This window comes from Mobula hypostoma, assembly GCF_963921235.1.
Source record: "Mobula hypostoma chromosome 8 unlocalized genomic scaffold, sMobHyp1.1 SUPER_8_unloc_9, whole genome shotgun sequence".
Taxonomy (NCBI): domain Eukaryota; kingdom Metazoa; phylum Chordata; class Chondrichthyes; order Myliobatiformes; family Myliobatidae; genus Mobula; species Mobula hypostoma.
In genome coordinates, this window is record NW_026948132.1 from 222,997 (window position 1) to 249,415 (window position 26,419).

A 26,419-nucleotide genomic window follows, 5' to 3' on the forward strand; every position below is an offset into this window, starting at 1 on the left:
GGGATCAGAGGGGGGAGGGGGGAGGCTGGGGGTGTCAATGGAGAGGGGAGGGTTGGGGTGAGAGGAAGATGGAGCTTCTGAGGGCCCAGGAGCTGACGGTGGGATCTGAGGAAGACGGGGCTGCGGAGTGGTGGTGGGGGAAGGGGAGACGGGAGTCACAACAGCAGCACATAAAGACCCGGCCTGGAGTTCAAGGCTGGAGTCGCAGTTGGTGGTTGCGCGATCGCTTTGAATGTCTCCATGGTTGTTGCTGGAGTCCGGGTTTTGAATATGTCCTGAGGTGTTGGAGCCGCCGAGATCAACGGCAGGGGCCGCAATTGAAAGTTCATGCCTGCTAGCGTCGGGGCCGGCAGGCTCTGGAGTCCGTAGATGTAGGATCTTGGGATCTTTGCCTAACATGACAAAGTCAAAGAAACGGCGATTGCAGGCGTGGATCCGACGGAGGATGAAATAGCGGGTAGGACCATTACAGACGGCGAAGAAAGTGTCCCGAAGGTGTGGAAGGGTCTGGGATAGGGACACCAAGTACCTCCTCATGGCGGAGAGCGTCGCCTTCAGAGCTTGACGGGAGAAGCGGCGAGAGGCAGAGTCAATGAAATGTGAGTACCTGGGATCCTCAGAAGGTCCATATTGAGAGGCTTGGAAACGAATCCTAAAGCCAACTGGAGTAAGTTGGCGACGGAGGCACGTTCCAAGAAAGGATATATGGCTGTGATAGCGAGTTTGAGTCAAAGTCTGGTCGAAAAGTTGAAGAGCCGAAGAAATCACAGATAACCACCCTCTTTCTTAGATTTCTGTAAGTATTTTTTTACTTAATCTGGGATTTCTATTTTGCCATACATAAGAGGAAATTTTAGAATCAATAGTATCAAAAAAAGATTTAGGAATAAAAATCGGTATCGCTTGAAATAAATATAAAAATTTGGGTAAAATAATCATTTTAAAAGCATTAATACGGCCAATCAGTGATAGAGACAAAGGGGACCAATTAGTAATCAGTTGTTTAACCTGATTAATTAATGGTAAAAGGTTGAAATTGAATAGATCCTTATGTCTCTTAGTAATTTTAACTCCCAAATAAGTTAAATAGTCTTTAGTCATTCTAAATGGAGAGTTTCTATAAATGGGAACCTGCATATTTAATGGAAAGAGTTCGCTCTTACCTTGGTTCAATTTATAACCAGAAAAGCTACTAAACTGAGCAAGCAAAGTTAATACTGCCGGAATAGATTTTCCTGGGTTAGAAATATATAATAGTAGATCATCTGCATATAGTGATAATTTATGAGTCTCATTTCCACGAGTAATACCAAATATATTAGGGGAGTCACGAATGGCAATAGCTAACGGTTCCAAAGCAATATCAAATAGTAATGGACTAAGAGGGCAACCCTGCCTAGTACCACGGAATAAATGAAAGAAAGGGGATCTTTGGTTGTTAGTAAATACCCAGGCCAAAGGGGTAAAATATATCAGTTTAATCCAGGAAATGAATATCGGACTAAAATTAAATTTCTCAAGGGTATTGAATAAATATACCCATTCAACTCTATCAAAAGCTTTTTCAGCATCTAATGAAATAACACATTCTGGAATTTTGGGTGAAGGTGTATAAACAATATTCATTAATCTCCTAATATTAAAAAAAGAGTAACAGTTTTTAATAAATCCAGTTTGGGGTAATACATTCTCCAATCTCGTTGCCAATATTTTAGAAAAAATCTTAGAATCAACATTCAGCAGATATATAGATCTATAAGATGCACATTCAGTAGGATCCTTATCTTTTTTAAGAATTAGGGAAATTGAAGCTCGATAGAAAGATTGTGGTAATTTACCTATTGACACTGCATCCCTAAAAACGCTACATAGCCAAGGAGTTAGTGTAGTTGAGAAAAAATTTTAAAATTCTACTGTAAATCCATCTGGACCAGGTGCTTTACCTGAATTCATTGAAAAAATAGCATTCTTTATTTCCTCTACAGTAATAGGTACATCTAGTTTTGAACGTTCATTAGATGATAATTTTGGAATATTCAGTTTCTTTAAAAATTCATAGATTATAGTGGAGTCATCAGGAAATTCTGATTGATATAGGGAGGTATAAAATTCTTGAAAGGATTTATTAATCTCATCATGGTGAACTGTCAAAGTGCCATCTTGTTTACGAATCTTAAGAACCTGTCGTATAACCGAGGCCAATTTCAATTGATTAGCTAAAAGTTTCCCAGTTTTATCACCATGTATATAAAATTGCTCTTAGTTTTGATTAAATGACTTTCAATCAAAGATGATAATACGGGATTATGTTCCATTTCAAGTTCAACAGGGAGTGTCATTCTGTGTCTGACCCCTGGAGTGTGTGATGGGACAGTGTGGAGGGAGTTTCACTCTGTGTCTGACCCCTGGGAGTGTGTGATGGGACAGTGTGGAGAGAGATTCACTCTGTGTCTGACCCTGGGAGTGTGTGATGGGACAGTGTGGAGGGAGTTTCACTCTGTGTCTGACCCCTGGGAGTGTGTGATGGGACAGTGTGGAGAGAAATTCACTCTGTGTCTGACCCCTGGGAGTGTGTGATGGGACAGTGTGGAGAGAGATTCACTCTGTGTCTGACCCCTGGGAGTGTGTGATGGGACAGTGTGGAGGGAGTTTCACTCGGTGTCTGACCCTGGGAGTGTGTGATGAGACAGTGTGGAGGGAGACTCACTCTGTGTGTGACCCTGGGAGTGTGTGATGGGACAGTGTGGAGGGAGTTTCACTCTGTGTCTGACCCTGGGAGTGTGTGATGGGACAGTGTGGAGGGAGTTTCACTCTGTGTCTGACCCTGGGAGTGTGTGATGGGACAGTGTGGAGAGAGATTCACTCTGTGTCTGACCCCTGGGAGTGTGTGATGGGGCAGTGTGGAGGGAGTTTCACTCTGTGTCTGACCCTGGGAGTGTGTGATGGGATGGTGTGGAGGGAGTTTCACTCTGTGTCTGACCCTGGGAGTGTGTGATGGGACAGTGTGGAGAGAGATTCACTCTGTGTCTGACCCCTGGGAGTGTGTGATGGGGCAGTGTGGAGGGAGTTTCACTCTGTGTCTGACCCTGGGAGTGTGTGATGGGATGGTGTGGAGGGAGTTTCACTCTGTGTCTGACCCTGGGAGTGTGTGATGGGACAGTGTGGAGGGAGTTTCACTCTGTGTCTGACCCTGGGAGGGTGTGAAGGGACGGTGTGGAGGGAGCTTCACTCTGTGACTGACCCTGGGAGTGTGTGATGGGACAGCGTGGAGGGAGTTTTACTCTGTGTCTGACCCTGGGAGTGTGTGATGGGACAGTGTGGAGGGAGCTTCATTCTGCCCTTTCCTGGGGGAATCTCTATTTAAGTTTGTTTTTCTCCAGATTTAGACATCAGTACCTTTGCACCCACCAGTCTCCCTGCGACAGGTAAGTGACAGCTGGTCTGTCGGATTCATTGGCTGTGCAGTAATTAGAGCAGCTCAACGTAGTGGTGCTTTGTCACAATCGGCCTCTCCTGATGGAATAATCGAGTTCACTTACCATCCCTTCTGCGACTTGCTGCAGCCTAACTAAGGGGCTTTACTGGCTGGCGAAAGGCGAATGGCCCTAGCGATAGCACAACCGCGTGCATGCGCTCCATCTGCAGGGAACTGTGTGCGCACATCCGGGTCTGACCTCACACCGGTTTGCACTCAGCAATGCCGGCTTGTTTAAGGGGAGCACGTTAACAGGGATGAGACCTTTCCCTCCTCACCCCTCCCACAGTGTTCCCTCCTCACCCCTCCCACAGCGTTCCCTCCTCACCCCTCCCACAGCGTTCCCTCCTCACCCCCTCCCACAGCACACCCTCCTCACCCCCTCCCACAGTGTTCCCTCCTCACCCCCTCACACAGCGTTCCCTCCTCACCTCCTCCCACAGTGTTCCCTACTCACCCCCTCCCACAGCGTTCCCTCCTCACCCCTCCCACAGCGTTCCCTCCTCACTCTCTCCCACAGTGTTCCCTCCTCACCCCTCCCACAGCGTTCCCTCCTCACCCCTCCCACAGTGTTCCCTCTTCACCCCTCCCACAGTGTTCCCTCCTCACCCCTCCCACAGTGTTCCCTCCTCACCCCTCCCACAGCGTTCCCTCCTCACCAGCTCCCACAGCACACCCTACTCACCCCCTCCCACAGCGTTCCCTCCTCACCTCCTCCCACAGTGTTCCCTCCTCACCCCTCCCACAGCGTTCCCTCCTCACCAGCTCCCACAGCACACCCTACTCACCCCCTCCCACAGCGTTCCCTCCTCACCTCCTCCCACAGTGTTCCCTACTCACCCCCTCCCACAGCGTTCCCTCCTCACCAGCTCCCACAGCACACCCTACTCACCCCCTCCCACAGCGTTCCCTCCTCACCTCCTCCCACAGTGTTCCCTACTCACCCCCTCCCACAGTGTTCCCTCTTCACCCCTCCCACAGTGTTCCCTCCTCACCCCTCCCACAGTGTTCCCTCCTCACCCCTCCCACAGTGTTCCCTCCTCACGCCTCCCACAGCGTTCCCTCCTCACCCCTCCCACAACGTTCCCTCCTCACCCCTCAAACAGCGTTCCCTCCTCACCCCCTCCCACAGCACACCCTCCTCACCCCCTCCCACAGCACACCCTCCTCACCCCCTCCCACAGCATTCCCTCCTCACCCCCTCCCACAGCGTTCCCTCCTCACCTCCTCCCACAGTGTTCCCTACTCACCCCCTCCCACAGCGTTCCCTCCTCACCCCTCCCACAGCGTTCCCTCCTCACTCTCACCCACAGTGTTCCCTCCTCACTCTCTCCCACAGTGTTCCCTCCTCACCCCTCCCACAGCGTTCCCTCCTCACCCCTCCCACAGCGTTCCCTCCTCACTCTCACCCACAGTGTTCCCTCCTCACTCTCTCCCACAGTGTTCCCTCCTCACCCCTCCCACAGCGTTCCCTCCTCACCCCTCCCACAGTGTTCCCTACTCACCCCCTCCCACAGTGTTCCCTCCTCACCCCCTCCCACAGCACACCCTCCTCACCCCCTCCCACAGCGTTCCCTCCTCACCCACTCCCACAGCGTTCCCTCCTCACCTCCTCCCACAGTGTTCCCTACTCACCTCCTCCCACAGTGTTCCCTACTCACCCCCTCCCACAGTGTTCCCTCTTCACCCCTCCCACAGTGTTCCCTCCTCACCCCTCCCACAGTGTTCCCTCCTCACCCCCCACAGTGTTCCCTCCTCACCCCTCCCACAGCGTTCCCTCCTCACCCCTCCCACAACGTTCCCTCCTCACCCCTCAAACAGCGTTCCCTCCTCACCCCCTCCCACAGCACACCCTCCTCACCCCCTCCCACAGCGTTCCCTCCTCACCCCCTCCCACAGCGTTCCCTCCTCACCTCCTCCCACAGTGTTCCCTACTCACCCCCTCCCACAGCGTTCCCTCCTCACCCCTCCCACTGTGTTCCCTCCTCACTCTCTCCCACAGTGTTCCCTCCTCACCCCTCCCACAGTGTTCCCTCTTCACCCCTCCCACAGTGTTCCCTCCTCACCCCTCCCACAGCGTTCGCTCCTCACCCCTCCCACAGCGTTCCCTCTTCACCCCTCCCACAGCGTTCCCTCTTCACCCCTCCCACAGTGTTCCCTCTTCACCCCTCCCACAGCGTTCCCTCCTCACTCTCTCCCACAGTGTTCCCTCCTCACTCTCTCCCACAGTGTTCCCTCCTCACCCCTCCCACAGAGTTCCCTCTTCACCCCTCCCACAGTGTTCGCTCCTCACCCCTCCCACAGCGTTTGCTCCTCACCCCTCCCACAGCGTTCCCTCTTCACCCCTCCCACAGCGTTCCCTCCTCACCCCTCCCTCAGCGTTCCCTCCTCACCCCTCCCACAGTGTTCCCTCTTAACCCCTCCCACAGTGTTCCCTCCTCACCCCTCCCACAGCGTTCCCTCCTCACCCCCTCCCACAGCGTTCCCTCCTCACCCCCTCCCACAGAGTTCCCTCCTCACCCCCTCCCACAGCACACCCTCCTCACCCCCTCCCACAGCGTTCCCTCCTCACCACCTCCCACAGCGTTCCCTCCTCACCTCTTCCCACAGTGTTCCCTACTCACCCCCTCTGACAGTGTTCCCTCCTCACCCCTCCCACAGCGTTCCCTCCTCACTCTCTCCCACAGTGTTCCCTCCTCACCCCTCCCACAGTGTTCCCTCCTCACCCCTCCCACAGCGTTCCCTACTCACCCCCTCCCACAGCACACCCTCCTCACCCCCTCCCACAGCTTTCCATCCTCACCCCTCCCACAGTGTTCCCTCCTCACCCCTCCCACAGTGTTCCCTCCTCACACCTCCCACAGTGTTCCCTCTTCACCCCTCCCACAGCGTTCCCTCCTCACCCCTCCCACAGCGTTCCCTCCTCGCCCCCTCCCACAGCACACCCTCCTCACCCCCTCCCACAGCGTTCCCTCCTCACCCCCTCCCACAGCGTTCCCTCCTCACCTCCTCCCACAGTGTTCCCTCCTCACCCCTCCCACAGCGTTCCCTCCTCACCCCTCCCACAGCGTTCCCTCCTCACTCTCTCCCACAGTGTTCCCTCCTCACCCCTCCCACAGCGTTCCCTCCTCACCCCTCCCACAGCGTTGCCTCCTCACCCCCTCCCACAGCACACCCTCCTCACCCCCTCCCACAGCACACCCTCCTCACCCCCTCCCACAGCGTTCCCTCCTCACCCCCTCCCACAGCGTTCCCTCCTCACCTCCTCCCACAGTGTTCCCTACTCACCCCCTCCCACAGCGTTCCCTCCTCACCCCTCCCACAGCGTTCCCTCCTCACCCCTCCCACAACGTTCCCTCCTCACCCCTCAAACAGCGTTCCCTCCTCACCCCCTCCCACAGCACACCCTCCTCACCCCCTCCCACAGCACACCCTCCTCACCCCCTCCCACAGCGTTCCCTCCTCACCCCCTCCCACAGCGTTCCCTCCTCACCCCTCTCACAGTGTTCCCTCTTCACCCCTCCCACAGTGTTCCCTCCTCACCCCTCCCACAGTGTTCCCTCTTCACCCCTCCCACAGTGTTCCCTCCTCACCTCCTCCCACAGCGTTCCCTCTTCATCCCTCCCACAGCACACCCTCCTCACCCCCTCCCACAGCGTTCCCTCCTCACCCACTCCCACAGCGTTCCCTCCTCACCCCCTCCCACAGCACACCCTCCTCACCCCCTCCCACAGCGTTCCCTCCTCACCCACTCCCACAGCGTTCCCTCCTCACCTCCTCCCACAGTGTTCCCTACTCACCCCCTCCCACAGCGTTCCCTCCTAACCTCCTCCCACAGTGTTCCCTACTCACCCCCTCCCACAGTGTTCCCTCTTCACCCCTCCCACAGTGTTCCCTCCTCACCCCTCCCACAGTGTTCCCTCTTCACCCCTCCCACAGTGTTCCCTCCTCACCCCTCCCACAGCGTTCCCTCCTCACCCCTCCCACAACGTTCCCTCCTCACCCCTCAAACAGCGTTCCCTCCTCACCCCCTCCCACAGCACACCCTCCTCACCCCCTCCCACAGCATTCTCTCCTCACCCCCTCCCACAGCGTTCCCTCCTCACCTCCTCCCACAGTGTTCCCTACTCACCCCCTCCCACAGCGTTCCCTCCTCACCCCTCCCACAGCGTCCCTCCTCACTCTCTCCCACAGTGTTCCCTCCTCACCCCTCCCACAGTGTTCCCTCCTCACCCCTCCCACAGCGTTCCCTCCTCACCCCTCCCACAGCGTTCCCTCCTCACCAGCTCCCACAGCACACCCTCCTCACCCCCTCCCACAGCGTTCCCTCCTCACCAGCTCCCACAGCACACCCTCCTCACCCCTCCCACAGCGTTCCCTCCTCACCAGCTCCCACAGCACACCCTCCTCACCCCTCCCACAGCGTTCCCTCCTCACCAGCTCCCACAGCACACCCTCCTCACCTCCTCCCACAGCGTTCCCTCCTCACCAGCTCCCACAGCGTTCCCTCCTCACCTCCTCCCACAGCGTTCCCTCCTCACCTCCTCCCACTGTGTTCCCTACTCACCCCCTCCCACAGTGTTCCCTCCTCACCCCCTCCCACAGCACACCCTCCTCACCCCCTCCCACAGTGTTCCCTCCTCACCCCTCCCACAGTGTTCCCTCCTCACCCCCCCCCACAGTGTTCCCTCCTCACCCCCCCACAGTGTTCCCTCCTCACCCCTCCCACAGCGTTCCCTCCTCACCCCTCCCACAATGTTCCCTCCTCACCCCTCAAACAGCGTTCCCTCCTCACCCCCTCCCACAGCACACCCTCCTCACCCCCTCCCACAGCGTTCCCTCCTCACCCCCTCCCACAGCGTTCCCTCCTCACCTCCTCCCACAGTGTTCCCTACTCACCCCACCCACAGCGTTCCCTCCTCACCCCCTCCCACAGCGTTCCCTCCTCACCCCCTCCCACAGCGTTCCCTCCTCACCTCCTCCCACAGTGTTCCCTACTCACCCCCTCCCACAGCGTTCCCTCCTCACCCCTCCCACAGCGTTCCCTCCTCACTCTCTCCCACAGCGTTCCCTCCTCACTCTCTCCCACAGTGTTCCCTCCTCACCCCTCCCACAGTGTTCCCTCTTCACCCCTCCCACAGTGTTCCCTCCTCACCCCTCCCACAGCGTTCGCTCCTCACCCCTCCCACAGCGTTCCCTCCTCACCCCTCCCTCAGCGTTCCCTCCTCACTCTCTCCCACAGTGTTCCCTCCTCACTCTCTCCCACAGTGTTCCGTCCTCACCCCTCCCACAGTGTTCCCTCTTCACCCCTCCCACAGTGTTCGCTCCTCACCCCTCCCACAGTGTTCGCTCCTCACCCCTCCCACAGCGTTCCCTCTTCACCCCTCCCACCGCGTTCCCTCTTCACCCCTCCCACAGTGTTCCCTCCTCACCCCTCCCTCAGCGTTCCCACCTCACCCCTCCCACAGTGTTCCCTCTTAACCCCTCCCACAGTGTTCCCTCCTCACCCCTCCCACAGCGTTCCCTCCTCACCCCCTCCCACAGCACACCCTCCTCAACCCCTCCCACAGTGTTCCCTCCTCACCCCTCCCACAGCGTTCCCTCCTCACCCCCTCCCTCAGCACACCCTCCTCACCCCCTCCCACAGCGTTCCCTCCTCACCCCCTCCCACAGCGTTCCCTCCTCACCCCTCTCACAGTGTTCCCTCTTCACCCCTCCCACAGTGTTCCCTCCTCACCCCTCCCACAGTGTTCCCTCTTCACCCCTCCCACAGTGTTCCCTCCTCACCTCCTCCCACAGCGTTCCCTCTTCATCCCTCCCACAGCACACCCTCCTCACCCCCTCCCACAGCGTTCCCTCCTCACCCCTCCCACAGCGTTCCCTCCTCACCCCCTCCCACAGCACACCCTCCTCACCCCCTCCCACAGCGTTCCCTCCTCACCCACTCCCACAGCGTTCCCTCCTCACCTCCTCCCACAGTGTTCCCTACTCACCCCCTCCCACAGCGTTCCCTCCTAACCTCCTCCCACAGTGTTCCCTACTCACCCCCTCCCACAGTGTTCCCTCTTCACCCCTCCCACAGTGTTCCCTCCTCACCCCTCCCACAGTGTTCCCTCTTCACCCCTCCCACAGTGTTCCCTCCTCACCCCTCCCACAGCGTTCCCTCCTCACCCCTCCCACAACGTTCCCTCCTCACCCCTCAAACAGCGTTCCCTCCTCACCCCCTCCCACAGCACACCCTCCTCACCCCCTCCCACAGCATTCTCTCCTCACCCCCTCCCACAGCGTTCCCTCCTCACCTCCTCCCACAGTGTTCCCTACTCACCCCCTCCCACAGCGTTCCCTCCTCACCCCTCCCACAGCGTCCCTCCTCACTCTCTCCCACAGTGTTCCCTCCTCACTCTCTCCCACAGTGTTCCCTCCTCACCCCTCCCACAGTGTTCCCTCCTCACCCCTCCCACAGCGTTCCCTCCTCACCCCTCCCACAGCGTTCCCTCCTCACCAGCTCCCACAGCACACCCTCCTCACCCCCTCCCACAGCGTTCCCTCCTCACCTCCTCCCACAGCGTTCCCTCCTCACCTCCTCCCACTGTGTTCCCTACTCACCCCCTCCCACAGTGTTCCCTCCTCACCCCCTCCCACAGCACACCCTCCTCACCCCCTCCCACAGTGTTCCCTCCTCACCCCTCCCACAGTGTTCCCTCCTCACCCCCCCCCACAGTGTTCCCTCCTCACCCCCCCACAGTGTTCCCTCCTCACCCCTCCCACAGCGTTCCCTCCTCACCCCTCCCACAATGTTCCCTCCTCACCCCTCAAACAGCGTTCCCTCCTCACCCCCTCCCACAGCACACCCTCCTCACCCCCTCCCACAGCGTTCCCTCCTCACCCCCTCCCACAGCGTTCCCTCCTCACCTCCTCCCACAGTGTTCCCTACTCACCCCCTCCCACAGCGTTCCCTCCTCACCCCTCCCACAGCGTTCCCTCCTCACTCTCTCCCACAGCGTTCCCTCCTCACTCTCTCCCACAGTGTTCCCTCCTCACCCCTCCCACAGTGTTCCCTCTTCACCCTTCCCACAGTGTTCCCTCCTCACCCCTCCCACAGCGTTCGCTCCTCACCCCTCCCACAGCGTTCCCTCTTCACCCCTCCCACAGCGTTCCCTCCTCACCCCTCCCTCAGCGTTCCCTCCTCACTCTCTCCCACAGTGTTCCCTCCTCACTCTCTCCCACAGTGTTCCCTCCTCACCCCTCCCACAGTGTTCCCTCTTCACCCCTCCCACAGTGTTCGCTCCTCACCCCTCCCACAGTGTTCGCTCCTCACCCCTCCCACAGCGTTCCCTCTTCACCCCTCCCACAGCGTTCCCTCTTCACCCCTCCCACAGTGTTCCCTCCTCACCCCTCCCTCAGCGTTCCCACCTCACCCCTCCCACAGTGTTCCCTCTTAACCCCTCCCACAGTGTTCCCTCCTCACCCCTCCCACAGCGTTCCCTCCTCACCCCCTCCCACAGCACACCCTCCTCAACCCCTCCCACAGTGTTCCCTCCTCACCCCTCCCACAGCGTTCCCTCCTCACCCCCTCCCTCAGCACACCCTCCTCACCCCCTCCCACAGCGTTCCCTCCTCACCCCCTCCCACAGTGTTCCCTACTCACCCCCTCTGACAGTGTTCCCTCCTCACCCCTCCCACAGCGTTCCCTCCTCACTCTCTCCCACAGTGTTCCCTCCTCACCCCTCCCACAGTGTTCCCTCCTCACCCCTCCCACAGCACACCCTCCTCACCCCCTCCCACAGCATTCCCTCCTCACCCACTCCCACAGCGTTCCCTCCTCACCTCCTCCCACAGTGTTCCCTACTCACCCCCTCCCACAGTGTTCCCTCCTCACCCCCTCCCACAGCACACCCTCCTCACCCCCTCCCACAGCGTTCCCTCCTCACCCCCTCCCACAGCGTTCCCTCCTCACCCCCTCCCACAGCGTTCCCTCCTCACCCACTCCCACAGCGTTCCCTCCTCACCTCCTCCCACAGTGTTCCCTACTCACCCCCTCCCACAGTGTTCCCTCCTCACCCGCTCCCACAGCTTTCCCTCCTCACCCCTCCCACAGCGTTCCCTCCTCACCTCCTCCCACAGCGTTCCCTCCTCACCTCCTCCCACAGTGTTCCCTACTCATCCCCTCCCACAGTGTTCCCTCCTCACCCCCTCCCACAGCACACCCTCCTCACCCCCTCCCACAGCGTTCCCTCCTCACCCACTCCCACAGCGTTCCCTCCTCACCTCCTCCCACAGTGTTCCCTACTCACCCCCTCCCACAGTGTTCACTCCTCACCCCCTCCCACAGCACACCCTCCTCACCCCCTCCCACAGCGTTCCCTCCTCACCCACTCCCACAGCGTTCCCTCCTCACCTCCTCCCACAGTGTTCCCTACTCACCTCCTCCCACAGTGTTCCCTACTCACCCCCTCCCACAGTGTTCCCTCTTCACCCCTCCCACAGTGTTCCCTCTTCACCCCTCCCACAGTGTTCCCTCCTCACCCCTCACACAGTGTTCCCTCTTCACCCCTCCCACAGTGTTCCCTCCTCACCCCCTCCCACAGTGTTCCCCTCACCCCCCCACAGTGTTCCCTCCTCACCCCCCCACAGTGTTCCTCACCCCTCCCACAGCGTTCCCTCCTCACCCCTCCCACAATGTTCCCTCCTCACCCCTCAAACAGCGTTCCCTCCTCACCCCCTCCCACAGCACACCCTCCTCACCCCCTCCCACAGCGTTCCCTCCTCACCCCCTCCCACAGCGTTCCCTCCTCACCCCTCCCACAGTGTTCCCTCCTCACTCTCTCCCACAGTGTTCCCTCCTCACTCTCTCCCACAGTGTTCCCTCCTCACCCCTCCCACAGTGTTCCCTCTTCACCCCTCCCACAGTGTTCCCTCCTCACCCCTCCCACAGCGTTCGCTCCTCACCCCTCCCACAGCGTTCCCTCTTCACCCCTCCCACAGCGTTCCCTCCTCACCCCTCCCTCAGCGTTCTCTCCTCACCCCTCCCACAGTGTTCCCTCTTCACCCCTCCCACAGCGTTCCCTCCTCACTCTCTCCCACAGTGCTCCCTCCTCACTCTCTCCCACAGTGTTCCCTCCTCACCCCTCCCACAGTGTTCCCTCTTCACCCCTCCCACAGTGTTCGCTCCTCACCCCTCCCACAGCGTTCCCTCCTCACCCCTCCCACAGCGTTCCCTCCTCACCCCTCCCTCAGTGTTCCCTCCTCACCCCTCCCTCAGTGTTCCCTCCTCACCCCTCCCACAGCGTTCCCTCCTCACCCCTCCCACAATCTTCCCTCCTCACCCCTCAAACAGAGTTCCCTCCTCACCCCCTCTCACAGCACACCCTCCTCACCCCCTCCCACAGCGTTCCCTCCTCACCCCCTCCCACAGCGTTCCCTCCTCACCTCCTCCCACAGTGTTCCCTACTCACCCCCTCCCACAGCGTTCCCTCCTCACCCCTCCCACAGCGTTCCCTCCTCACTCTCTCCCACAGCGTTCCCTCCTCACTCTCTCCCACAGCGTTCCCTCCTCACTCTCTCCCACAGTGTTCCCTCCTCACCCCTCCCACAGTGTTCCCTCTTCACCCCTCCCACAGTGTTCGCTCCTCACCCCTCCCACAGTGTTTGCTCCTCACCCCTCCCACAGCGTTCCCTCTTCACCCCTCCCACAGTGTTTGCTCCTCACCCCTCCCTCAGCGTTCCCTCCTCACCCCTCCCACAGTGTTCCCTCTTAACCCCTCCCACAGTGTTCCCTCCTCACCCCTCCCACAGCGTTCCCTCCACACCCCCTCCCACAGCGTTCCCTCCTCACCCCCTCCCACAGCGCTCCCTCCTCACCCCCTCCCACAGCACACCCTCCTCACCCCCTCCCACAGCGTTCCCTCCTCACCACCTCCCACAGCGTTCCCTCCTCACCTCTTCCCACAGTGTTCACTACTCACCCCCTCTGACAGTGTTCCCTCCTCACCCCTCCCACAGCGTTCCCTCCTCACTCTCTCCCACAGTGTTCCCTCCTCACCCCTCCCACAGTGTTCCCTCCTCACCCCTCCCACAGCGTTCCCTACTCACCCCCTCCCACAGCACACCCTCCTCACCCCCTCCCACAGCTTTCCATCCTCACCCCTCCCACAGTGTTCCCTCCTCACCCCTCCCACAGTGTTCCCTCCTCACACCTCCCACAGTGTTCCCTCTTCACCCCTCCCACAGCGTTCCCTCCTCACCCCTCCCACAGCGTTCCCTCCTCGCCCCCTCCCACAGCACACCCTCCTCACCCCCTCCCACAGCGTTCCCTCCTCACCCCCTCCCACAGCGTTCCCTCCTCACCTCCTCCCACAGTGTTCCCTCCTCACCCCTCCCACAGCGTTCCCTCCTCACCCCTCCCACAGCGTTCCCTCCTCACTCTCTCCCACAGTGTTCCCTCCTCACCCCTCCCACAGCGTTCCCTCCTCACTCTCTCCCACAGTGTTCCCTCCTCACCCCTCCCACAGTGTTCCCTCTTCACCCCTCCCACAGTGTTCCCTCCTCACCCCTCCCACAGTGTTCACTCCTCACCCCCTCCCACAGTGTACCCTCCTCACCCCCCCACAGTGTTCCCTCCTCACCCCCCCCACAGTGTTCCCTCCTCACCCCCCCCACAGCGTTGCCTCCTCACCCCTCCCACAACGTTCCCTCCTCACCCCTCAAACAGCGTTCCCTCCTCACCCCCTCCCACAGCACACCCTCCTCACCCCCTCCCACAGCACACCCTCCTCACCCCCTCCCACAGCGTTCCCTCCTCACCCCCTCCCACAGCGTTCCCTCCTCACCCCCTCCCACAGCGTTCCCTCCTCACCTCCTCCCACAGTTTTCCCTACTCACCCCCTCCCACAGCGTTCCCTCCTCACCCCTCCCACAGCGTTCCCTCCTCACCCCTCCCACAACGTTCCCTCCTCACCCCTCCAACAGCGGTCCCTCCTCACCCCCTCCCACCGCCCACCCTCCTCACCCCCTCCCACAGCGTTCCCTCCTCACCCCCTCCCACAGCGTTCCCTCCTCACCCCTCTCACAGTGTTCCCTCTTCACCCCTCCCACAGTGTTCCCTCCTCACCCCTCCCACAGTGTTCCCTCTTCACCCCTCCCACAGTGTTCCCTCCTCACCTCCTCCCACAGCGTTCCCTCTTCATCCCTCCCACAGCACACCCTCCTCACCCCCTCCCACAGCGTTCCCTCCTCACCCACTCCCACAGCGTTCCCTCCTCACCCCCTCCCACAGCACACCCTCCTCACCCCCTCCCACAGCGTTCCCTCCTCACCCACTCCCACAGCGTTCCCTCCTCACCTCCTCCCACAGTGTTCCCTACTCACCCCCTCCCACAGCGTTCCCTCCTCACCTCCTCCCACAGTGTTCCCTACTCACCCCCTCCCACAGTGTTCCCTCTTCACCCCTCCCACAGTGTTCCCTCCTCACCCCTCCCACAGTGTTCCCTCTTCACCCCTCCCACTGTGTTCCCTCCTCACCCCTCACACAGCGTTCCCTCCTCACCCCTCCCACAACGTTCCCTCCTCACCCCTCAAACAGCGTTCCCTCCTCACCCCCTCCCACAGCACACCCTCCTCACCCCCTCCCACAGCATTCTCTCCTCACCCCCTCCCACAGCGTTCCCTCCTCACCTCCTCCCACAGTGTTCCCTCCTCACCCCCTCCCACAGCGTTCCCTCCTTACCCCTCCCACAGCGTCCCTCCTCACTCTCTCCCACAGTGTTCCCTCCTCACTCTCTCCCACAGTGTTCCCTCCTCACCCCTCCCACAGCGTTCCCTCCTCACCCCTCCCACAGTGTTCCCTCCTCACCCCTCCCACAGCGTTCCCTCCTCACCAGCTCCCACAGCACACCCTCCTCACCCCCTCCCACAGCGTTCCCTCCTCACCTCCTCCCACAGCGTTCCCTCCTCACCTCCTCCCACTGTGTTCCCTACTCACCCCCTCCCACAGTGTTCCCTCCTCACCCCCTCCCACAGCACACCCTCCTCATCCCCTCCCACAGTGTTCCCTCCTCACCCCTCCCACAGTGTTCCCTCCTCACCCCCCCCCACAGTGTTCCCTCCTCACCCCCCCACAGTGTTCCCTCCTCACCCCCCCCACAGTGTTCCCTCCTCACCCCTCCCACAGCGTTCCCTCCTCACCCCTCCCACAATGTTCCCTCCTCACCCCTCAAACAGCGTTCCCTCCTCACCCCCTCCCACAGCACACCCTCCTCACCCCCTCCCACAGCGTTCCCTCCTCACCCCCTCCCACAGCGTTCCCTCCTCACCTCCTCCCACAGTGTTCCCTACTCACCCCCTCCCACAGCGTTCCCTCCTCACCCCTCCCACAGCGTTCCCTACTCACTCTCTCCCACAGCGTTCCCTCCTCACTCTCTCCCACAGCGTTCCCTCCTCACTCTCTCCCACAGTGTTCCCTCCTCACCCCTCCCACAGTGTTCCCTCTTCACCCCTCCCACAGCGTTCGCTCCTCACCCCTCCCACAGCGTTCCCTCTTCACCCCTCCCACAGCGTTCCCTCCTCACCCCTCCCTCAGCGTTCCCTCCTCACTCTCTCCCACAGTGTTCCCTCCTCACTCTCTCCCACAGTGTTCCCTCCTCACCCCTCCCACAGTGTTCCCTCTTCACCCCTCCCACAGTGTTCGCTACTCACCCCTCCCACAGTGTTCGCTCCTCACCCCTCCCACAGTGTTCGCTCCTCACCCCTCCCACAGCGTTCCCTCTTCACCCCTCCCACAGTGTTCCCTCCTCACCCCTCCCTCAGCGTTCCCACCTCACCCCTCCCACAGTGTTCCCTCTTAACCCCTCCCACAGTGTTCCCTCCTCACCCCTCCCACAGCGTTCCCTCCTCACCCCCTCCCACAGCACACCCTCCTCACCCCCTCCCACCGTGTTCCCTCCTCACCCCTCCCACAGCGTTCCCTCCTCAGCCCCTCCCACAGCACACCCTCCTCACCCCCTCCCACAGCGTTCCCTCCTCACCCCCTCCCACAGTGTTCCCTACTCACCCCCTCTGACAGTGTTCCCTCCTCACCCCTCCCACAGCGTTCCCTCCTCACTCTCTCCCACAGTGTTCCCTCCTCACCCCTCCCACAGTGTTCCCTCCTCACCCCTCCCACAGCACACCCTCCTCACCCCCTCCCACAGCATTCCCTCCTCACCCACTCCCACAGCGTTCCCTCCTCACCTCCTCCCACAGTGTTCCCTACTCACCCCCTCCCACAGTGTTCCCTCCTCACCCCCTCCCACAGCACACCCTCCTCACCCCCTCCCACAGCGTTCCCTCCTCACCCACTCCCACAGCGTTCCCTCCTCACCTCCTCCCACAGTGTTCCCTACTCACCCCCTCCCACAGTGTTCCCTCCTCACCCCCCCCACAGCTTTCCCTCCTCACCCCTCCCACAGCGTTCCCTCCTCACTCTTTCCCACAGTGTTCCCTCCTCACTCTCTCCCACAATGTTCCCTCCTCACCCCTTCCACAGCGTTCCCTCCTCACCCCTCCCACAGTGTTCCCTCCTCACCCCTCCCACAGCGTTCCCTCCTCACCAGCTCCCACAGCACACCCTCCTCACCCCCTCCCACAGCGTTCCCTCCTCACCTCCTCCCACAGCGTTCCCTCCTCACCTCCTCCCACAGTGTTCCCTACTCACCCCCTCCCACAGTGTTCCCTCCTCACCCCCTCCCACAGCACACCCTCCTCACCCCCTCCCACAGCGTTCCCTCCTCACCCACTCCCACAGCGTTCCCTCCTCACCTCCTCCCACAGTGTTCCCTACTCACCTCCTCCCACAGTGTTCCCTACTCACCCCCTCCCACAGTGTTCCCTCTTCACCCCTCCCACAGTGTTCCCTCCTCACCCCTCACACAGTGTTCCCTCTTCACCCCTCCCACAGTGTTCCCTCCTCACCCCCTCCCACAGTGTTCCCTCTTCCCCCCCCCACAGTGTTCCCTCCTCACCCCCCCACAGTGTTCCCTCCTCACCCCTCCCACAGCGTTCCCTCCTCACCCCTCCCACAATGTTCCCTCCTCACCCCTCAAACAGCGTTCCCTCCTCACCCCCTCCCACAGCACACCCTCCTCACCCCCTCCCACAGCGTTCCCTCCTCACCCCCTCCCACAGCGTTCCCTCCTCACTCCTCCCACAGCGTTCCCTCCTCACTCTCTCCCGCAGTGTTCCCTCCTCACTCTCTCCCACAGTGTTCCCTCCTCACCCCTCCCACAGTGTTCCCTCTTCACCCCTCCCACAGTGTTCCCTCCTCACCCCTCCCACAGTGTTCCCTCCTCACCCCTCCCACAGCGTTCGCTCCTCACCCCTCCCACAGCGTTCCCTCTTCACCCCTCCCACAGCGTTCCCTCCTCACCCCTCCCTCAGCGTTCTCTCCTCACCCCTCCCACAGTGTTCCCTCGTCACCCCTCCCACAGCGTTCCCTCCTCACTCTCTCCCACAGTGCTCCCTCCTCACTCTCTCCCACAGTGTTCCCTCCTCACCCCTCCCACAGTGTTCCCTCTTCACCCCTCCCACAGTGTTCGCTCCTCACCCCTCCCACAGCGTTCCCTCCTCACCCCTCCCACAGCGTTCCCTCCTCACCCCTCCCTCAGAGTTCCCTCCTCACCCCTCCCTCAGTGTTCCCTCCTCACCCCTCCCACAGCGTTCCCTCCTCACCCCTCCCACAATCTTCCCTCCTCACCCCTCAAACAGAGTTCCCTCCTCACCCCCTCCCACAGCACACCCTCCTCACCCCCTCCCACAGCGTTCCCTCCTCACCCCCTCCCACAGCGTTCCCTCCTCACCTCCTCCCACAGTGTTCCCTACTCACCCCCCCCACAGCGTTCCCTCCTCACCCCTCCCACAGCGTTCCCTCCTCACTCTCTCCCACAGCGTTCCCTCCTCACTCTCTCCCACAGTGTTCCCTCCTCACCCCTCCCACAGTGTTCCCTCTTCACCCCTCCCACAGCGTTCCCTCCTCACCCCTCCCACAGCGTTCGCTCCTCACCCCTCCCACAGCGTTCCCTCTTCACCCCTCCCACAGCGTTCCCTCCTCACCCCTCCCTCAGCGTTCCCTCCTCACTCTCTCCCACAGTGTTCCCTCCTCACTCTCTCCCACAGTGTTCCCTCCTCACCCCTCCCACAGTGTTCCCTCTTCACCCCTCCCACAGCGTTCCCTCCTCACCCCCTCCCACAGCACACCCTCCTCACCCCCTCCCACAGCGTTCCCTCCTCACCCCCTCCCACAGTGTTCCCTACTCACCCCCTCTGACAGTGTTCCCTCCTCACCCCTCCCACAGCGTTCCCTCCTCACTCTCTCCCACAGTGTTCCCTCCTCACCCCTCCCACAGTGTTCCCTCCTCACCCCTCCCACAGCACACCCTCCTCACCCCCTCCCACAGCATTCCCTCCTCACCCACTCCCACAGCGTTCCCTCCTCACCTCCTCCCACAGTGTTCCCTACTCACCCCCTCCCACAGTGTTCCCTCCTCACCCCCTCCCACAGCACACCCTCCTCACCCACTCCCACAGCGTTCCCTCCTCGCCTCCTCCCACAGTGTTCCCTACTCACCCCCTCCCACAGTGTTCCCTCCTCACCCCCTCCCACAGCTTTCCCTCCTCACCCCTCCCACAGCGTTCCCTCCTCACTCTCTCCCACAGTGTTCCCTCCTCACTCTCTCCCACAGTGTTCCCTCCTCACCCCTCCCACAGCGTTCCCTCCTCACCAGCTCCCAGAGCACACCCTCCTCACCCCCTCCCACAGCGTTCCCTCCTCACCTCCTCCCACAGCGTTCCCTCCTCACCTCCTCCCACAGTGTTCCCTACTCACCCCCTCCCACAGTGTTCCCTCCTCACCCCCTCCCACAGCACACCCTCCTCACCCCCTCCCACAGCGTTCCCTCCTCACCCACTCCCACAGCGTTCCCTCCTCACCTCCTCCCACAGTGTTCCCTACTCACCTCCTCCCACAGTGTTCCCTACTCACCCCCTCCCACAGTGTTCCCTCTTCACCCCTCCCACAGTGTTCCCTCCTCACCCCTCACACAGTGTTCCCTCTTCACCCCTCCCACAGTGTTCCCTCCTCACCCCCTCCCACAGTGTTCCCTCTTCACCCCCCCACAGTGTTCCCTCCTCACCCCCCCCACAGTGTTCCCTCCTCACCCCTCCCACAGCGTTCCCTCCTCACCCTTCCCACAATGTTCCCTCCTCACCCCTCAAACAGCGTTCCCTCCTCACCCCTTCCCACAGCACACCCTCCTCACCCCCTCCCACAGCGTTCCCTCCTCACCCCCTCCCACAGCGTTCCCTCCTCACCCCTCCCACAGCGTTCCCTCCTCACTCTCTCCCGCAGTGTTCCCTCCTCACTCTCTCCCACAGTGTTCCCTCCTCACCCCTCCCACAGTGTTCCCTCTTCACCCCTCCCACAGTGTTCCCTCCTCACCCCTCCCACAGTGTTCCCTCCTCACCCCTCCCACAGCGTTCGCTCCTCACCCCTCCCACAGCGTTCCCTCTTCACCCCTCCCACAGCGTTCCCTCCTCACCCCTCCCTCAGCGTTCTCTCCTCACCCCTCCCACAGTGTTCCCTCTTCACCCCTCCCACAGCGTTCCCTCCTCACTCTCTCCCACAGTGCTCCCTCCTCACTCTCTCCCACAGTGTTCCCTCCTCACCCCTCCCACAGTGTTCCCTCTTCACCCCTCCCACAGTGTTCTCCTCCTCAGTGTTCGCTCCTCACCCCTCCCACAGCGTTCCCTCCTCACCCCTCCCACAGCGTTCCCTCCTCACCCCTCCCTCAGAGTTCCCTCCTCACCCCTCCCTCAGTGTTCCCTCCTCACCCCTCCCACAGCGTTCCCTCCTCACCCCTCCCACAATCTTCCCTCCTCACCCCTCAAACAGAGTTCCCTCCTCACCCCCTCCCACAGCACACCCTCCTCACCCCCTCCCACAGCGTTCCCTCCTCACCCCCTCCCACAGCGTTCCCTCCTCACCTCCTTCCACAGTGTTCCCTACTCACCCCCTCCCACAGCGTTCCCTCCTCACCCCTCCCACAGCGTTCCCTCCTCACTCTCTCCCACAGCGTTCCCTCCTCACTCTCTCCCACAGCGTTCCCTCCTCACTCTGTCCCACAGTGTTCCCTCCTCACCCCTCCCACAGTGTTCCCTCTTCACCCCTCCCACAGTGTTCCCTCCTCACCCCTCCCACAGCGTTCGCTCCTCACCCCTCCCACAGCGTTCCCTCTTCACCCCTCCCACAGCGTTCCCTCCTCACCCCTCCCTCAGCGTTCCCTCCTCACTCTCTCCCACAGTGTTCCCTCCTCACTCTCTCCCACAGTGTTCCCTCCTCACCCCTCCCACAGTGTTCCCTCTTCACCCCTCCCACAGCGTTCCCTCCTCACCCCCTCCACCCTCCTCACCCCCTCCCACAGCTTTCCCTCCTCACCCCTCCCACAGCGTTCCCTCCTCACTCTCTCCCGCAGTGTTCCCTCCTCACTCTCTCCCACAGTGTTCCCTCCTCACCCCTCCCACAGCGTTCCCTCCTCACCAGCTCCCAGAGCACACCCTCCTCACCCCCTCCCACAGCGTTCCCTCCTCACCTCCTCCCACAGCGTTCCCTCCTCACCTCCTCCCACAGTGTTCCCTACTCACCCCCTCCCACAGTGTTCCCTCCTCACCCCCTCCCACAGCACACCCTCCTCACCCCCTCCCACAGCGTTCCCTCCTCACCCACTCCCACAGCGTTCCCTCCTCACCTCCTCCCACAGTGTTCCCTACTCACCTCCTCCCACAGTGTTCCCTTCCCTCCCACAGTGTTCCCTCTTCACCCCTCCCACAGTGTTCCCCCTCACCCCTCACACAGTGTTCCCTCTTCACCCCTCCCACAGTGTTCCCTCCTCACCCCCTCCCACAGTGTTCCCCTCCTCCCTCCTCACCCCCACACCTCCTCACCCCTCCCACAGTTCCCTCCTCACCCTTCCCACAATGTTCCCTCCTCACCCCTCTTCACCCCTCCCACAGCACACCCTCCTCACCCCCTCCCACAGCGTTCCCTCCTCACCCCCTCCCACAGCGTTCCCTCCTCACCCCTCCCACAGTGTTCCCCCTCACTCTCTCACCCCTCCCACAGTGTTCCCTCCTCACCCCTCCCACAGTGTTCCCTCTTCACCCCTCCCACAGTGTTCCCTCCTCACCCCTCCCACAGTGTTCCCTCCTCACCCCTCCCACAGCGTTCGCTCCTCACCCCTCCCACAGCGTTCCCTCTTCACCCCTCCCACAGCGTTCCCTCCTCACCCCTCCCTCAGCGTTCTCTCCTCACCCCTCCCACAGTGTTCCCTCTTCACCCCTCCCACAGCGTTCCCTCCTCACTCTCTCCCACAGTGCTCCCTCCTCACTCTCTCCCACAGTGTTCCCTCCTCACCCCTCCCACAGTGTTCCCTCTTCACCCCTCCCACAGTGTTCGCTCCTCACCCCTCCCACAGTGTTCGCTCCTCACCCCTCCCACAGCGTTCCCTCCTCACCCCTCCCACAGCGTTCCCTCCTCACCCCTCCCTCAGAGTTCCCTCCTCACCCCTCCCTCAGTGTTCCCTCCTCACCCCTCCCACAGCGTTCCCTCCTCACCCCTCCCACAATCTTCCCTCCTCACCCCTCAAACAGAGTTCCCTCCTCACCCCCTCCCACAGCACACCCTCCTCACCCCCTCCCACAGCGTTCCCTCCTCACCCCCTCCCACAGCGTTCCCTCCTCACCTCCTTCCACAGTGTTCCCTACTCACCCCCTCCCACAGCGTTCCCTCCTCACCCCTCCCACAGCGTTCCCTCCTCACTCTCTCCCACAGCGTTCCCTCCTCACTCTCTCCCACAGCGTTCCCTCCTCACTCTGTCCCACAGTGTTCCCTCCTCACCCCTCCCACAGTGTTCCCTCTTCACCCCTCCCACAGTGTTCCCTCCTCACCCCTCCCACAGCGTTCGCTCCTCACCCCTCCCACAGCGTTCCCTCTTCACCCCTCCCACAGCGTTCCCTCCTCACCCCTCCCTCAGCGTTCCCTCCTCACTCTCTCCCACAGTGTTCCCTCCTCACTCTCTCCCACAGTGTTCCCTCCTCACCCCTCCCACAGTGTTCCCTCTTCACCCCTCCCACAGCGTTCCCTCCTCACCCCCTCCCACAGCTGTCCCTCCTCACCCCCTCCCACAGCGTTCCCTCCTCACCCCCTCCCACAGTGTTCCCTACTCACCCCCTCTGACAGTGTTCCCTCCTCACCCCACCCACAGCGTTCCCTCCTCACTCTCTCCCACAGTGTTCCCTCCTCACCCCTCCCACAGTGTTCCCTCCTCACCCCTCCCACAGCACACCCTCCTCACCCCCTCCCACAGCATTCCCTCCTCACCCACTCCCACAGCGTTCCCTCCTCACCTCCTCCCACAGTGTTCCCTACTCACCCCCTCCCACAGTGTTCCCTCCTCACCCCCTCCCACAGCACACCCTCCTCACCCACTCCCACAGCGTTCCCTCCTCGCCTCCTCCCACAGTGTTCCCTACTCACCCCCTCCCACAGTGTTCCCTCCTCACCCCTCCCACAGCGTTCCCTCCTCACCCCTCCCACAGTGTTCCCTCCTCACCCCTCCCACAGCGTTCCCTCCTCACCAGCTCCCACAGCACACCCTCCTCACCCCCTCCCACACGTTCCCTCCTCACCTCCTCCCACAGCGTTCCCTCCTCACCTCCTCCCACAGTGTTCCCTACTCACCCCCTCCCACAGTGTTCCCTCCTCACCCCCTCCCACAGCACACCCTCCTCACCCCCTCCCACAGCGTTCCCTCCTCACCCACTCCCACAGCATTCCCTCCTCACCTCCTCCCACAGTGTTCCCTACTCACCTCCTCCCACAGTGTTCCCTACTCACCCCCTCCCACAGTGTTCCCTCTTCACCCCTCCCACAGTGTTCCCTCCTCACCCCTCACACAGTGTTCCCTCTTCACCCCCCCCACAGTGTTCCCTCCTCACCCCCCCCACAGTGTTCCCTCCTCACCCCTCCCACAGCGTTCCCTCCTCACCCCTCCCACAATGTTCCCTCCTCACCCCTCAAACAGCGTTCCCTCCTCACCCCCTCCCACAGCACACCCTCCTCACCCCTCCCACAGCGTTCCCTCCTCACTCTCTCCCACAGTGTTCCCTCCTCACCCCTCCCACAGTGTTCCCTCCTCACCCCTCCCACAGTGTTCCCTCCTCACCCCTCCCACAGTGTTCCCTCCTCACCCCTCCCACAGCACACCCTCCTCACCCCCTCCCACAGCATTCCCTCCTCACCCACTCCCACAGCGTTCCCTCCTCACCTCCTCCCACAGTGTTCCCTACTCACCCCCTCCCACAGTGTTCCCTCCTCACCCCCTCCCACAGCACACCCTCCTCACCCACTCCCACAGCGTTCCCTCCTCGCCTCCTCCCACAGTGTTCCCTACTCACCCCCTCCCACAGTGTTCCCTCCTCACCCCTCCCACAGCGTTCCCTCCTCACCCCTCCCACAGTGTTCCCTCCTCACCCCTCCCACAGCGTTCCCTCCTCACCAGCTCCCACAGCACACCCTCCTCACCCCCTCCCACAGCGTTCCCTCCTCACCTCCTCCCACAGCGTTCCCTCCTCACCTCCTCCCACAGTGTTCCCTACTCACCCCCTCCCACAGTGTTCCCTCCTCACCCCCTCCCACAGCACACCCTCCTCACCCCCTCCCACAGCGTTCCCTCCTCACCCACTCCCACAGCATTCCCTCCTCACCTCCTCCCACAGTGTTCCCTACTCACCTCCTCCCACAGTGTTCCCTACTCACCCCCTCCCACAGTGTTCCCTCTTCACCCCTCCCACAGTGTTCCCTCCTCACCCCTCACACAGTGTTCCCTCTTCACCCCCCCCACAGTGTTCCCTCCTCACCCCCCCCACAGTGTTCCCTCCTCACCCCTCCCACAGCGTTCCCTCCTCACCCCTCCCACAATGTTCCCTCCTCACCCCTCAAACAGCGTTCCCTCCTCACCCCCTCCCACAGCACACCCTCCTCACCCCTCCCACAGCGTTCCCTCCTCACTCTCTCCCACAGTGTTCCCTCCTCACCCCTCCCACAGTGTTCCCTCTTCACCCCTCCCACAGTGTTCCCTCCTCACCCCTCCCACAGTGTTCCCTCCTCACCCCTCCCACAGCGTTCGCTCCTCACCCCTCCCACAGCGTTCCCTCTTCACCCCTCCCACAGCGTTCCCTCCTCACCCCTCCCTCAGCGTTCTCTCCTCACCCCTCCCACAGTGTTCCCTCTTCACCCCTCCCACAGCGTTCCCTCCTCACTCTCTCCCACAGTGCTCCCTCCTCACTCTCTCCCACAGTGTTCCCTCCTCACCCCTCCCACAGTGTTCCCTCTTCACCCCTCCCACAGTGTTCCCTCCTCACCCCTCCCACAGTGTTCCCTCCTCACCCCTCCCACAGCGTTCGCTCCTCACCCCTCCCACAGCGTTCCCTCTTCACCCCTCCCACAGCGTTCCCTCCTCACCCCTCCCTCAGCGTTCTCTCCTCACCCCTCCCACAGTGTTCCCTCTTCACCCCTCCCACAGCGTTCCCTCCTCACTCTCTCCCACAGTGCTCCCTCCTCACTCTCTCCCACAGTGTTCCCTCCTCACCCCTCCCACAGTGTTCCCTCTTCACCCCTCCCACAGTGTTCGCTCCTCACCCCTCCCACAGTGTTCGCTCCTCACCCCTCCCACAGCGTTCCCTCCTCACCCCTCCCACAGCGTTCCCTCCTCACCCCTCCCTCAGAGTTCCCTCCTCACCCCTCCCTCAGTGTTCCCTCCTCACCCCTCCCACAGCGTTCCCTCCTCACCCCTCCCACAATCTTCCCTCCTCACCCCTCAAACAGAGTTCCCTCCTCACCCCCTCCCACAGCACACCCTCCTCACCCCCTCCCACAGCGTTCCCTCCTCACCCCCTCCCACAGCGTTCCCTCCTCACCTCCTCCCACAGTGTTCCCTACTCACCCCCTCCCACAGCGTTCCCTCCTCACCCCTCCCACAGCGTTCCCTCCTCACTCTCTCCCACAGCGTTCCCTCCTCACTCTCTCCCACAGTGTTCCCTCCTCACCCCTCCCACAGTGTTCCCTCTTCACCCCTCCCACAGTGTTCCCTCCTCACCCCTCCAACAGCGTTCGCTCCTCACCCCTCCCACAGCGTTCCCTCTTCACCCCTCCCACAGCGTTCCCTCCTCACCCCTCCCTCAGCGTTCCCTCCTCACTCTCTCCCACAGTGTTCCCTCCTCACTCTCTCCCACAGTGTTCCCTCCTCACCCCTCCCACAGTGTTCCCTCTTCACCCCTCCCACAGCGTTCCCTCCTCACCCCCTCCCACAGCACACCCTCCTCACCCCCTCCCACAGCGTTCCCTCCTCACCCCCTCCCACAGTGTTCCCTACTCACCCCCTCTGACAGTGTTCCCTCCTCACCCCTCCCACAGCGTTCCCTCCTCACTCTCTCCCACAGTGTTCCCTCCTCACCCCTCCCACAGTGTTCCCTCCTCACCCCTCCCACAGCACACCCTCCTCACCCCCTCCCACAGCATTCCCTCCTCACCCACTCCCACAGCGTTCCCTCCTCACCTCCTCCCACAGTGTTCCCTACTCACTCCCTCCCACAGTGTTCCCTCCTCACCCCCTCCCACAGCACACCCTCCTCACCCACTCCCACAGCGTTCCCTCCTCGCCTCCTCCCACAGTGTTCCCTACTCACACCCTCCCACAGTGTTCCCTCCTCACCCCCTCCCACAGCTTTCCCTCCTCACCCCTCCCACAGCGTTCCCTCCTCACTCTCTCCCACAGTGTTCCCTCCTCACTCTCTCCCACAGTGTTCCCTCCTCACCCCTCCCACAGCGTTCCCTCCTCACCCCTCCCACAGTGTTCCCTC

General features: G+C 61.6%; 1 protein-coding gene across 1 annotated transcript in view; it reads left to right on the plus strand.

The window, feature by feature from the left end:
* cadm4 (cell adhesion molecule 4) overlaps nt 1-26,419 on the plus strand; it is a gene marked incomplete at its 5' end in the record, with an annotated part of 182,674 nt that overhangs the window by 137,891 nt on the left and 18,364 nt on the right. Inside the window, one exon of the mRNA XM_063039059.1 lies at nt 3,381-3,425. Within this exon, the coding sequence (XP_062895129.1) occupies nt 3,381-3,425 (45 nt within the window). The remainder of the gene's footprint in view (nt 1-3,380; nt 3,426-26,419) is intronic.